This window comes from Tauraco erythrolophus, chromosome Z (genome assembly GCF_009769465.1).
Source record: "Tauraco erythrolophus isolate bTauEry1 chromosome Z, bTauEry1.pri, whole genome shotgun sequence".
Taxonomy (NCBI): Eukaryota; Metazoa; Chordata; class Aves; order Musophagiformes; family Musophagidae; genus Tauraco; species Tauraco erythrolophus.
The window spans coordinates 14,862,886-14,878,010 of record NC_141496.1 but is presented as its reverse complement, the minus strand read 5'-3'; the positions used below and the strand labels follow the sequence as shown (position 1 = coordinate 14,878,010).

Genomic DNA, 15,125 nt, shown 5'->3' with positions numbered 1-15,125 from the left:
CTGATCTGTCTGCTGAGATTTCCAGATTTAGGTTTTTGCTTTTGTGATACTACCAGTTAATTGAATTGTAGTAGATAAGAAAGCAGTTGCCAAAAGTTTTAATTTCTTCCATACCTTACTCCTCTTTCAAAACTTTTCAGATGCTGTGAATAGATACTCTACACTATCACGCCTGAATAGCAGGGTTCAAATAACAAGTGCCTTCAAGTTATCAAGTATCACTCGTGAAAGGGGAGCAGTGTTTAGTCTTTTGGCTTTCACTAGAAATTCCGTTGATCATAGACATGTTGCTTACCTGTCTCGTATCACTAAGTTGTGTATAAATGGAGGAAATTTTCTTTCTAACTTGCAAAGTTTATTAAGCTTGAACTGCTTGCCTAGAACTATGGTGACAGGAACTATATTTGTACCTACATATTCCTGCAGGATTGCTAGCTGAACAGCCAATTTTTAGGGGAAATATGGGAGAAATATCCTATGTCTCACATACATACACCTCAGGAGCTGAAAGGTGTCTTTTGTTGCTGATGTGCTATTATATAAGAATAGTTCAGGTTCATAAAGGTCAAAGTGTAGCTTTGCTTTATGTAACAGAGGTGTTTGTTTTGTTTTTAAAGATACCAAATCTTATAGTTAAACTGTCATTTTCATTGTCCATTTTTGCTGCCAGATCAGAGGGCCACTTATGCTTGCCTGTGAGATACACGCACTCGTTTCCTGAAGCACTACAGAAGCTTTATCGTGGTGAGTTCAGGTAGGATTCACTGATCTTTGGCTTTCCAAAACATGTTATGACTGGAAAATACTTGACGATGTACAATTCCTAAGGAGCAGACAATCCTTAGTAAAATCTTAATGCCTCAAATCGTGAATTCTGTGTAAATATTTACCATGTTGAAAAATGGGTTTGTGGTCAAGGGTGAGATTGGAATACAAAGGATGAAATTGGCTGCCAGTTCCAGCAAAAAGACTTTTGTTACGACCATCAGTAACTGATTTGCTTTTCTGACTTAAGCAGATTCATAAATGAGGAACTGCATTCTTGTAAAGGGTGTATTGGTTTACATATTTCGACACTCGAAAGTATTTGTAGTACAGTGATGTGCCATAAAGCTAATGAAGCCTGTACAGTTAGGAAATGATCGGTGTGTTGCATCTGGGGTTTTGGTGATTAAAGAAGTGGCTTAAATTTTGTTAACAGATTAGTGTAAGGCAAAGCATTTTTTTATGCTGAAGATAGCTTGTTGTTTTCTATATTAGATATTCTTGAAATAGAAGAATCTCACTTGAATTAGGAAGGAAGCAAGTTGAATTTTAAGGGACAGAATATGGAAGAGTTTTTTTAATAACTATTAAAAAATAGACATTGTTCTGTGGTGTATTAACATTCCAGAATACTTTTATGATGGCAAACCTTCAAACAGAAATGTCATTCACGTGAAAATATATTGCAATTGGCTTTTGTTTATACTTCTAGCATATTTAATTTGTAGCTTGAAGTTTAACTGTACTTGTACCATAGAAAAGTTCTGAAATGAGGTGAATACAGTCATGAGGAATGATTATAAGTAACTGGAGGGGTTTCAATAGGTATTGCTAAATGAAAAAGTACTTTCAACTCACATATTCTGAGACCTAGAAAACAGAGTCTTTTAACTCTCTATCATGCTAAGTTGCTTAGATAAAGCTGGTAGTGCTAATGCCGGTAACCTCCCTTGATAATCTAGACAATTCTAATGTTTTGTTGGCTGCTGTGATACGTTTTTGTTGCTGACACTCCTGTTGTTGCTCATTATGGAGCTGAAGCCTCACTAGAGTGAAACAGAAACGATCTCCCTGGTTATTTTTCCAGAATAGTAAGAACTGATATTCCTAAGAAAGATCCTGAGTGAGTATTTCACTTTGCAGTTCTCAGATTTATTTTGCCCTAAGGAAACTTTAAAATACGTGAGTAACTGGATCAGCCCCTCTGGAAAAGCTTCTGGTGGCTTAGTGTTGTATAAGGAGCCTGCAGAAGGAAGTTTGTCTTTTCTCCTTATCCTTGAAGCATCAGCCACTTCAGTGCAACAATCTGTGTAAGCACTTACCTCATGGTCCCATGAAACAATCAACATATTTGATTTATAAAGGACAAACTATATTAGACTACCCATATTTCTTTTTTTGATGGTCGGTGTAATAGGATCTCAGAATAGGGGTATTAATAGGAATAACAGTCTCATTTTCTAATTTTGACATTTTCTAGCTTGAGTATTGTAAGGAGGCTAGCATTATGATACGCACTGTGTGCTGTCTGCCTGACTACCTAAAACCATACTTAGAATTTAAGGACAGATAGGTAATTATACTAAGCATGTGTTGAATGAAGCTCTACAAGGATGACAACGTGTCGTGGGCTAGGCTGCTCTGGCAACCAAACCGCCTCCCCCTCCCCCCCCAGTCGTTGACTTTACCCTCGCCCAGCCCCAGAGATGAGGGAGAGAATTAAAGGAGAAACGGGAAACCCGTGGGTTGAGATAAGAACAGTTTAATACAGATGATTTAATACACAGTGTAGATGCTCACCACCCCCTCATATGTGAAGCCCGTCTCGTCCCGAAGCTGCAATCCCAGACGAACACGAGGCCCTGAAATAGAGAGGGGGAGAGAGAGAGAGAGTACTCTGAGAGTGGGAGTACTGGGAGAGAGAGAAAAAACAGGCAATAGAGCAAAAGCGCAGCAAGCGCAAAAGAGCAGAAGTGGTGAAAGAGCCAAAGCGCAAAAAGCCCTTCTGTCCGGCTGTTCCTCACCCTTATACTGGGCATGATGCTGCATGATATGGAATACTAATTGGCCAGTTTGGCCCTCAATCTTAACTTCCACCACAAATCACAAGGGGAATTGTGGCCCCCTTGTCCTGGCTATGCTCCCTCCTTATTCTGCCGTGCTTCTGCACTCCAGCCAGAACACGGCACACTGAAAAGTCCTTGGCCAACTACAAACATCAACTTGCTATCAACATTCTTCTCAGAGCGAGCCTCTGAGTAAAACCAAAACACGAAGCTCTTCTAGCTGCTAAAAAGAAAGAGCTAACTCTGTCCCAGCTAAAACCAGGACACAACGAGATAATACTAGTACTGTAGTCATATAAAGTGTAAATCTTCTTTGCTGTAATTTCAAGAAATGTAAACTAGTTACTGTCAATGGATATCAATAGTATGAACTGGGAAAATGTGCACTCATAACACTCTCTTGTGATTTGCTTTCTTAATCAAAACTGCTGTTTTGTTTTATATAAGCTCTAAATTGTAAGAGGAAAAAGGATTTGGTACCTCGTGTAGGAAAAAAAAAATTGAATGTTGTAACAGATGAGGAAGAATGCATTTTACATCTTTCTCTTTCTTCATTTGAATTCCTCTTAGGCATCCTAAAGTTCCTAGGCTAGGAGAGATTCTTAAAATGAGAGGATACTTGTGGCCCTTTTGTAAAAAGGGGTGGATAGAGCTGCTTTTCTGGACATCTCCAAATACAGATGAAAGATGGTAAAAATACCGCATGTATTGCTGTATAAATTCCTGAGAGCTTGTTGTTCTCAAAGGCATTGCATCAGTCATGAATTTGTAAGTTAGGATCACATGCCTAAAAAGTTGTGTTGTTATCTATAATGTTTGTGGACTACTTTTGGCCAGTGTTGTCTTACTGCACGCATACAAAAAACATTAGGTAGCAAATTGGTAAGTGGAAAGTATTTACATTTTAGTATGATTAGCTTTGCAACTTTAGAAATGATAGTGGAAGCTATAAAACTTGAAATGTGACTTTGAATATATTTAACTTTCAACCTTAAAATGCTCTGCTTTGAGAGTGAAGACTCTCTGATCCTGTCTAATTCCGTAATGGATATTTCAGCTACTGATACCAACTTCTTTCTCCTCTCTAAGGTGGCAGTGGCGGCAAAGAATCCGACTGTATCTTGAAGGAACTGGTATTAACCCAACTCCTGTAGATTTACATGAGCAGCAGCTAAGCCAAGAGCAACACAGCAGGGCTCACATAAATGAAAGATTCCAGGATCAAAGTAGGTTAAAATCTGACAAAAATATTATCACTTTGCTGTGATAAGTTGGAATAGGAGATAAAGATGTGCAAGAGTTGAAGTATTTGAAGTCTAGTTGCTGTATTTGAGAGGCAGGGGGAGACAGCTCTCATTAGCTGAAGACCCAGATTAAGGTATTTTAGAAGGGAGTATATTTTATTTATATATGTTTGTTCTCAACTGTACACTTAGAACCAGTTTTCGGTATTAACGGTTAATCTAAGGATGTTTTTAAATAGTATTATCTGCTGGCGAAATACCTTTACCTTTTTTAAATGATGTCTCTTAGGGTTACTGTAGACACTTGGGGATTACCACATGAATATTTGACTGTGCACTTAACTGCTCCACACTAAAAGAGTGTGTGTGCGCGCTCTGAATTTGTGCTAAATTTGAGGTAGGTTACTTCAGAATTGAAAAAGCTGGTCACATACTGCCAGCAAGCAAATGAGAAACTAGAGGTGAGAATCTCTCACTGGGTAATTCTTTGGTCATCGGACACTTTCGACTGTTTTCTTTATGATGGATTGAGGATGCATGATTCTATCCTTGAACTGTGTCTGGCACTGCATTTCCTCATTGAGAAGTCCTTAGTCAACATGAACAATTTGTTAATCCCTCTTAGTTACCCAGTGGTATAAAGTTTAATTCTTTGAACTTTATCAGAAATGTCTGTTAAGTCACTGTAAGTAAATTTAACTAGGCTGGAAGAGTGACTGATAGAAGAGAAGACTTCAATCTGTCTGGTGCCCATGAGTTTTCAGGGAAAGCAAGGTCTGAACATAAGTATCATTACCTCTTTGACCTTGGTTCAAATATTTATAGTCTCTAGTAAAGGACAGTGACTGGCTACAGACCAAATCAGTGAAAAATTGAGTCCTTGAAGAAAACGGAACACTAGGTCTAGAATACAAACCCAGACAGCAGAGTGTGTCCTCCAATGAGTTGTGAATTCTTTTTGAAAATTTGCGTTTTGGAGCCGTGATTCAAAACTGTTATGTTCAATATCTGCAGGATCCGATGTTTCTGGTCCACATCTTTTACCAGTGAGAGCGCTCAATGAAGTCTTCATTGGGGAATCCCTTTCATCCAGGTATGTTTAATTGTTTGTTGTTGCAGCAAGGCACAATAGACTTATTTCTTTTTATGACATTGCAATTGACAATCGGTGACAGGATGTCTTTGCTGTCAAATTTCAGTTCTAGTCCATGAATGTATAAAACTGATTGTATTGTTGCTGATTACAAAGCATGTTTTCAGAGATGTAAGCACAGAGATGTTAATTTCTGTTTTTCACCTTCCTGTCTGGCCATTCTTTCACCGGTAATTATTCCTGGCTGCTTTCTTTCCTCTTCATTGTTTTACTCCTTTCCTGGTTAGTTCTTATGTAATAAAATGCCTTCAGTTACTATGTTTACAGTAGATTGAAGATTTAAATATCTGTCCTTAAACTGCCTCCTCTCCTGGATCTCTTCTTAAATATCTTTTCATAATTTTTTAGCATGAGCATGACCAAGCAGAAACAGCTTTTAACATGACCTTTCCTTGCCTCTCTGTCATTAGGAGCAAAGGTATCAGCCTGCCTTTGGCAGAAGCTTTGTTATTGTGGGTAAACACTTACTTCCTTGTTTTAAGAAACGAGTTTGTATCAAATTCTTGTACTGCGTTATCCAGGATACCTTTGACTGTCCTTTCTGTCCTGAAGATCAATGCGTTTCTGCCAGTGAAATGATAAAAAGGATGTGGGGAATGTGGCTGCGGGTACAGGAAGGAGTTAAAACATAATCTTTGGTCAGGATTTGGCCAGACTTTTACTTGTATTTTGTATCCTTTTCCCCTTTATTGTGTATCTTTTTTTTTTTAATTTTAAAAACTTTTAGTGTGTTATATCTCCTTGTGTTTGTATAGTGCTTGGGACACTGTGATGTCTGCTGGAAACAGTATAAATGGTCCATGAGTGCTCTATCTTCCATCTAGTCTGGCAGAAAGAATTAGTCTCAAAAGATATACAAATTGTGCTTTCTACTAAATCAAACCTAATTTTGTCAAGATTGTAAGAAGTTTCTTTAACATACAGTGACAGAGGAACACAAAGCAGCTTCCAACACTTTATAATAGCTCTCTGCTTCTGATTGTCACAAATACATTGTGCTTGTTGGTTCCAGTGTATTTGAGAAGCATTGAGGAACACAATGCCTGTAGGAACAAATCTCTAGTAATAAATACTGTATTAATAGGACCTTACACTTGAAGACTTAAATAATGATGTCACACAGATGAATCTTCTGGAATTCAGTACAAATACACAAGTGTGCTGTATATTAAGACAAAATGACTCTAGGTGCTTCTTCCAAGGTCTTTTTTACAAGTCAGTTAAGAAAACAAGGAGATTGAAGGAAAGAAAAAAACGCCTTTCATATCCAGCATGCAAAAACTTAGTAAGCTTCTACTAAGGAGGGTGAAACTCAGTCATGCTGAACACAGTGAATGTGCTGTTTTTCTAAGAAGGCTATATCGTACTATTTGAATTAGGCACTGTGGCCATCAGCAACTTTAGTTCATAAATATACCCCTGAATGTTCTGAAGCTTACACAGAGAGACTGTCTGGTCTGTCTGAACCTAACAGTAGGAATACCCTGATACATGAATAATACTGTGCAGAATGATGATTGTGCCCCAAGATGTACTACACTTCAGTTTTAGGAAGAATTTGCCCTGGAGAGAAATGTAAGCCTGCTGACTGTTGTAAAACTAAAACTGTGAAGAATCACAGCGGATTTTTAATTACTGAAGTGATCAAGAATTCAGCTTGAAGCCGTGCTATTACTTAATGACGTTGGAATGCCTTACATGTTAGCGTTCCCTGATGTAATTTTATGAGACTCAATCACAGAATAAATGCAGTTTTTCAGTAGTTCAACGATTATGCAAGGAAGGTAATGTATTTGTAGTTTGATTTATAAGTCCAGCAAACCTGCTTGTATACGAAGCTATTCCCAGATGAACCACAGTTCTTTGTGTATAGTTCAATATGAAAAGTGGCTGCAGAAAAACTACCTAAAAGTTCATGCTGCAAATCACTTTTGTCAATTATAAAAACTGCTATAAAACAATGAATTGAAAGTGGCTGACAAACTGGAAACACTGTGCAAAGCTTGTGAAATTATCATCCAGATTTGAAACTAGCCCCTCTAAATTTTTATGTGCCTGATAAGGCTGTGTGTTCTGTCTTATTCAGGGAGAACTTTAAGTCCTGCAAACCCAGTTTTAAATTCTCGCTTCATAGGGCCTCCTATTATGAGATATCTGTTGATGATGGTCCTTGGGAAAAACAGAAGAGTTCAGGGCTTAATGTGTGTACTGGAACAGGATCAAAAGCATGGTAAGTACTTCTTTCTACTTGGTATAAAATACCGCTTCAGATAAGCTACAGGGACCTATTTAGCTTAAGAGTTTTGTCCATACTGAGACTCTTTTAGGCTGTGGATAAGTCAGTGCATGTCAGTTTTGTCCAAATATTCTCACAGTTGGTGTGGTTCAAAGCTGTCTCTGAGACATATGAGAAGTGCAGAGCACTCCTCATTTGCAGATACAGAGAGAAGAGTTGAAAGGGTGAGGAGCTGAGGCATTGGGACAGAAGTTTACCTTAGGTGTAATTTTGGTGAAAGAGGTTGCATGCTGCATGTGGAGATGAATGGTTGGGGCGATGGGGGAAAGAGGTTCTGCTCTGATTTGCAGAGCATATTAGGGGAATCTCTGACTACTCTTGTTGGATAAAATTAAAATGTGTAGATGAAGTAGCTCAGAAAACACATAAAAATCTAAGCTCTAAGAAATGGCAAAACATACTTGGAAACAGTGTAAAGCATTCTCTGGCACATCTGCTGTCCATTCTCCTTCCAAACCCCTTGCCTCTTTCAAACTTAATTGAAAGGGCACAGTCTCTTTGCCAAAATATTCTCCTTAAACAAAGACAGGCATATCTAAGCAGAGCTGTGCTAGCTTAATCAAAGGGGTGAATTATCTTAACTTCTGTTTAAACAAGTTGCAGTACTGCATGTAAGCCTAATCGATTTGGTTTTGAGATGTGAGAGACGTGTACATTGAGAGCTTCATTCAGTTGGAAATCTGGCTGTGCTTATAGCTTAAAGTTGTATAACAGGCTCTGGATTTATGTGGCAGGCTAAGATGAACTAAAACTGAAGCTTTTAATGAAATTCAAAAATGAATATTCATGCTGTAACCATGGTTACTGGATTTACTCTTCTTTGTCATTCCGAATTTTGTATTCAGTCAGCATAACTTAGTCCTGGAGACTGCCAAGGGTGAAACGGGCAGAATGCTAGGGGAACTTTCCTAGTGTTCAGTACCTTGGGAATGTACAGTCTTAGTTCAGAGCTGTTCTTACGCATTTCATTTGCTTATACATTCTGTACTGAGTAATCTCAGAACCAGGGACCAAACTCCAGGATTGCACACCTCCATTGCCCTATTCAGTGTGTACTGCTCGACTTCTCTAAACGGAGACCAAGCCTCAGTGAAGTGACCTTCCTTAGCCTGTGGTTTGGGGGCTCTCCTGGGATTTCAGACCTCCTCAGACTGAGAGGCATTTAAATGTCCAAGTGCTTCCTTCAGCTGCCAAACCTTGCATAAAAGGCTATCTCGTTGAGAGAGAGAACAATTTCAGACTGTGTAGCTCAGTTTCTTGCTAGTGTCTGCTCAGGCTTGCAGGTAAGCAGTAAGTGTAAGAGAGCGAGCCATGGATAACCACCCTCAGCAGCACTGTAGTCTGATAGACATATAGTGGACATCTGTTGCAGTCTGAGGTGTTTTACTGCCATGACAGAAGTGCTGGACTGAGGTTGGACTGAAGGCCAACTGCATCCTGGGATGTATCAAGAGAAGCGTGGTCAGCAGGTCGAGAGGTGATTCTCCCCGTTTACTCTGCTCTTATGAGACTCCACCTCGAATACTGCATCCAGTTCTGGTGTCCCCACCATAAGAGAGACATAGATGTGTTGGAGCGTGTTCAGAGGAGGGCCACAAAGATGATCCAAGGGCTGGAGCACCTCTGCTACGAGGACAGGTTGCGGGAGCTGGGATTGTTCAGCCTTGAAAAGAGAAGACTTTGAGGGGACCTAATAGCTGCCTTCCAATACCTGAAGGGAACCTATAGGAAGGCTGGGAAGGGACTTTTTACAAGAGTGTCCACTGATAGGACAAGGAGAAATGGATTTAAGTTGAAGGAGAACAGATTTAGATTAGATCTTAGGAAGAAATTCTTCAGTACGAGGGTGGTAAGACTTTGGAATAAATGCCCAGAGAAGTTGTGGATGCCCCCTCCCTGGAGGTGTTCAAGGCCAAGTTGGACAGAGCCTTGAGTAGCCTGGTCTAGTTGAGAGGCGTCCCTGCCCATGACAGGGAGGTTGGAACTAGATGATCTCTGAGGTCCCTTCCAGCCTATGCCATTCTATAATTCTATGATTTTAAGCTGTATTGAGACCTGAGCAACTGAGATGTTCACAGTGCTGCTGCATGGAGGCTTTGATTAGCACGTGATCCCTTTAGAGCCTGGGTGCAGCAGGGAGTCTTCTGTTTAGGCCTGGTTCAGGCTGAGGCTTTATGCTGACTTCTTGCACGTCCAAGTGTGGCAAATGCTGAAGTGCCTGATCTGACTCTTCCTTTTCTATATACACCAGTTGTCGTGTGATTCAAGCCCAAACCTTAGGGTACTGACAGAGAGGCATAATAATTTGTAAAGAAGTGTTGGGTGCCGTAAATGAGAACTAACAGAAGAAATTAATTAACAAGAAGTGGATAGAAGAGATAAGAACACACTGTAGAACTCTCATGCTTCATTTTTTTAATGCAGACATTAATCAGCAATTATTGGGGTTTTAAGGCAGGAGGATTACTGATAAGGAGACTACATCCTGTGTATCACGTTCTTCTTTCCTGAAGACTTCACTTAATGGATTATTAAGGTTTACAAAGCCACACGTAGATGACAAACTAAGAGTTAATTTAAGGCATTTTTTTTTTAAGAAACTGATGTCAGTTCACACTTAATAGCATTCTTTATTTCTTTTTCTTCCTCATATCGATCATAGTTCATGATCTGTATGCAAGATTTCTTGCTTTGTTTTTGTTTTTCTCCCAAGTTGTATTGCCTGTTAAACAAGACTTCTACTTTTCTGTATAGGTCCTATAATATTAACAAGATAGCACACCAAGCTGTTGAAGAGATCCTTAAGATTGGTGAGTGAACAGTGTGGCATTACTGGCCAAGTTTATATAAAAATACACCTATCTAATTGGGGCTCCTTCTCTTGACTCAACAGCTAAAAAGCATGGAAGTTTGAATATGCCATTGAACGCGGAACTAGTACAAAAAGGTTAGTGAAAAAGGCAAGATTTCTTTAAGGTATCTTAACTTGACCAGTTCATTTTGTTTGTACTCCTAACACTTAGCACTGCTTTCAGTATTTTAGCCCTTCTGCAATATTAATCTTTCTTATAAACATTATTTAGGCACATTTGGTGAAAAATGTCTGACTTGGTACGAAAGCACTTATTTAGAGTTTAGTATGCATAGATCTTCAGAAGAATTCCAGTTCTCCTAAGACACTCAGTACTCCTATTGAGACACTCAATATTTAATCACCTGAAGAGAGTTGTTGAGTGTGTATCATGGAATAGAATGGAAAGAAATCTTCTGTAAAATTAATTTTTTTTGCAGGTGAAGGCTATTAAACGTTTGGCAAGACTTGGTATTCCCTCTCGGTAGGGAAGCTGCTCTTTCCTGGAGGAAGGTGTGTTTCTAAGAATAACTAATTTTCTCTGGAAAAACTAATGGCCGATTTCTCTATTTATAGTAACAAATGATTACAATGAGTCCCTGCTGTACAATCCAGAAGAACCAAAGATGTTTTTCAGTATTCGAGAACCTATTGTAAACAGAGTTTTCTCAAGTAGCCAGCAGCGTGGCTTCTCCTCAAAGTAAGTATTGGTTCTAGTAGTCGCTGAAGAGTTAATGAATTCTGTGTATTTGTCAAAGTATGAGTAATCCAGGAGTTTCCCTTGAAGTGTTTCAACATCCAGTTTGTGTTTCGAGGGGCTTGAATATTGTTCTAATAACAACAGGAAGAAAGTGTTTCGAAGCTGTGCTATACCTTGTTAATGTTATATCCATGCACAATCTTACAGAATAAGAGGGTCTAACTGTCTCCAGTTTTGGGTGTGTGCCATTGCTCTCAGTATGAGATGCAGGCATTGACAAACGGGTATGAATTCAGGAGAGGGCCACTGAGATGATTAGGGGGCCAAAACACATGGTGTATGAAGGAGAGACTCATAGATTTCATAGATTTCTAGGTTGGAAAAGACCTTAGAGATCATCCAGTGCAACCGTCCCTAATCCCCATTAAACCATATCCTTAAATAGATCATCCACCCTATTTTTAAACACATCCAGGGATGGGGACTCAACCACCTCCCTGGGCAGCCTATTCCAGTGGCTGACAACCCTTTCAGAGAAGAAATACTTCCTAACATCCAACCTGAATCTCCCCTGACTAAGCTTATACCCATTTCCTCTTGTTCTATCACCCATCACCAATGTAAAGAGCCCTTCCCCCACCTCCCCACATCCCTTCTCAAGTACTTGTAGGCTGTAATCAGGTCTCCCCTCAGCCTCCTCTTCTGCAGGCTAAACAGCCCCGACTCCCTCAGCCGCTCCTCATAAGTTTTATTTTCCAGCCCCTTCACCAGTTTAGTCGCCCTTCTCTGGACTCGCTCTGGGAGCTCAATATCTTTCTTAAAGTGAGGGGCCCAAAACTGGACACAATATTCCAGGTGCGGCCTCACCAGTGCCGAGTACAGGGGCAGGATCACTTCCCTGTTCCTGCTGGTCACACTATTCTTGATACACGCCAGTATCCCATTGGCCTTTTTGGCCACCTGGGCACACTGCTGGCTCATATCAAGCTGGTAGTCAACCAAGACCCCCAGGTCCTTCTCCGCCAGGCAGCTCTCCAGCTACTCTTCCCCGAGCCTGTAGCGATGCTTGGGGTTTTTATACCCCAAGTGAACTCAAGCAGTGCTTTTGTTTAGCCTGGAGGAGACAAGACTAAACAAGGTGGATCCAGTGGCTGTCTTCAGATACCGGTGGATGGTTACAGAGGAGGCTGAGTTAAACTCTTTTCAGAGCAGAGTATGAGGCAGCAGCCATGATTTTATAGGATGTAAGATTCTGATGAAAAAAAGGAAAGATTTTTCACAGTGACAATGATTGGGCAGTATAACAGGTTGCCCAGAGATTGTACTATCACTGTCCTTGGAGATACTCAAAACTTGGCAAGGCCCTTAGCAACCTAATGTGTCTTGGAAGTAAGGTCTGCTTAGAGTAGAAGGTTGGACTAAGTGCACGTCTGAACTAATTTATTTGGTAATTCAGTCATTTTAACTTGGCATTGTGCCAGGGGAGGTTTAGATTAGATAATAGGAAAAATTTCTTCACCAAAAGGGTTGGCAAGCACTGAACAAGCTGCCCAGGGAAGTGGTTGAGTCACGATCCCTGGAAGTTTTTAAAGGACATGTGGATGTGGTGCTTCGGGACATGGTTTAGTGGTGGTCGTGGCAGCGTTAGGTTGGCAGTTGGACTCGATGATCTTAAAGGTCTTTTCCAACCTAAATGATTCTGTGATTTTTCTGGAGTTTGCCACAATTAAATATAAACACATGCAACTGTTAGTTGTATGTTCAAAATAACTGTATTGAGAACCATACAGTATCTCATGATTAATTAAATGTCAGTTCAACCTTTTATATCAAAAGAAATGTCAAAAGGAGCTCTGACTTGAAGGAGACCCGAAGTCTGCTCCTTTTGAGCCGCATCTGTGTTACAATGACATTTTATGACCTAGTAATAAAGCATATCTCTGGCTACTGGGACTAAATATTATGATATTAGATGCCCACTGTGTATGCGTCATGTCTCTAAATGTTTACTGTTTCTTAGTCATTTGGATCTGTGAGTTTTTCAAGGGTGAGTAAATGTTAAGAGGTGGTAAGAGGAGAGGTTAAAATAATCGCATTTTCATCCATGGGTTCCATAGGTGTTGTCTTTGGAGTCCTCAGCATGGTATCTAATATAAAAACTATACTGGAGCTACAAATGTCTGCATACCTATGAGAGATATCTGCCCATTTTTCCTTTAAGTAGAATTTGCTGCCTGTCACAGTTGATCTTTAGCTCTTGATACTAGGCATCTCCCCATTGCTGTTCCTTATGGCATTTGACATAGTAGCTGCCCAGAGTGAAATAGAGGAATGGAACATGGCTCCATGTTGCTCTGCAGTGTCCAGACTTGGCTGTGTTTTAGTGATGCACAGGCCAATTAAGCTTTGACACTGCAGCTGTGCTTCCAAGCTTTTCATATTTGTAAAAGATGTGTCTTCCTGAAAATTTAAGTCACTGGATAATTGTTGATTGAATTTTGGAGATCATTGTATAGTCCAAGGCCTAAGTCAGAAACAATCAAGCACATCTACGTGAGACTGCAGTCTTGCAGCTGCTCTGGCATAACTATTGGTTCTCATCCAGCAATAAGAAAAAAGTTTGGAGATCTCTTTATTTAATAGTGTTCTCACTTTATACATATGTGAAAGGATAAATTCCAATGGTTAAGTTAATCTTCCTTTTAAAGGTAAGTGAAGAAGATGATGGTTAGTAGCTTTATTCTGTCTTGTCCAGCTCTAAAAGAGCTGCCTTAAGTTTTATAAGCTTAAATGTAAATTTATTAGCTTAAAGATATAGTAGTCAAACTCTAATATTGACAGTAATGTGCTGCAATACCTATTTATGATGTTGCCTGGCAAGCATGTTGACCTTCAGCTTTGTGTTTGAAATTACTTTCCCTTCTCTCTGTGAATGATTCATGTTACAAAATAGATTATATTTCTATCCAAATTATTTGAATCTCAAGCGCTGCTAGTTGAAACTGCATGTTCGTCTTAACGTGATGACTGTACATTAGAATCATAAACTAATTGAAAACTCCTCTGTGAAAGATCACGTAAATCACTATTAAATGGGATCATCAGTAGCTTTCTTTAAAGAATACACTTAAACTGCAGTTCCAATAGTTATAGGCTGTTCTCAGACTCTTGGAGTGATAGTCTTCTCCATTTGAACAAGTCCTGCAGTCCTCTTCTGCAGTGTCTATACAAAGTACTGATAGCTGGGGGATTCTACTGCTTAGTACCATGCTAAATTCTTCTCTAAGTATGCTTCTGTGTGATTAAACATTTACTGACCCACACAAGGAATGTCCAAGAACCAGTCTTACTGTTCAGATGCTTAATTTTTTTAAGCTATTTTGTGAAAACTTTTTTTTTGGGTTTTTGCAGAGTCTGTGTCCGTTCCCGTTGTTGGGATGCATGTATGGTTGTAGATGGAGGAACATCTTTTGAGTTCAATGATGGGGCAATAGCCTCAATAATGATTGATACGGAGGATGCACTGTGCACTGTTCTGCTGGAAGAATGAAGGACCTTAGTGTCTTCTGCTGAAACAATTCTGGATCCAGAGAGAGAACTCCTGGAGACAGACAGCACATCACAATGCTGCATTATGTTGGAGTTGGCCTTTTTGGATGCAAGAGCATTTGGAGGAAGCTTGAGATGCTTTTCATTCCTTTGGATTGGGGATATATTAGCCTGATATTTTAACCTCTTTTGCATCTGGTGTAAAAGAACTGTATCTGAAGTCTTACCTCTAACTTCAGTGAAAATTGGCATTTTTAACCTGCAAGGCAAACATGAAAGAACGTATTTTTAAACACAAGTAGATGAGTTCAAGTATTAAGTGAGTAGCATTAAATATTCAGATGTACAGTTTTTTAGTAACAGTCTGGGACTGATGAAACTAAACACCTTCATACGTATACTTTTGTAGAAAATTTGACTGTCAATCTAGCAATTTGATGCAAGCATATATAGAACTTTGGTAAATCCTGATGTTGATGTAATAAAATGGAAATACAAACC

General features: G+C 39.6%; 1 protein-coding gene across 1 annotated transcript in view; it reads left to right on the top strand.

Moving 5' to 3' along the window:
• Positions 1 to 14,625, top strand: part of NADK2 (NAD kinase 2, mitochondrial) — a 32,976-nt gene extending 18,351 nt beyond the window's left edge. The window contains exons 5-12 of the mRNA XM_086629441.1: positions 671 to 754; positions 3,921 to 4,057; positions 5,090 to 5,168; positions 7,315 to 7,458; positions 10,279 to 10,334; positions 10,418 to 10,471; positions 10,952 to 11,075; positions 14,487 to 14,625. Of these exons, the coding sequence (XP_086485567.1) occupies positions 671 to 754; positions 3,921 to 4,057; positions 5,090 to 5,168; positions 7,315 to 7,458; positions 10,279 to 10,334; positions 10,418 to 10,471; positions 10,952 to 11,075; positions 14,487 to 14,625 (817 nt within the window). The remainder of the gene's footprint in view (positions 1 to 670; positions 755 to 3,920; positions 4,058 to 5,089; positions 5,169 to 7,314; positions 7,459 to 10,278; positions 10,335 to 10,417; positions 10,472 to 10,951; positions 11,076 to 14,486) is intronic.
• The last annotated feature ends 500 nt before the right edge of the window (positions 14,626 to 15,125 follow it).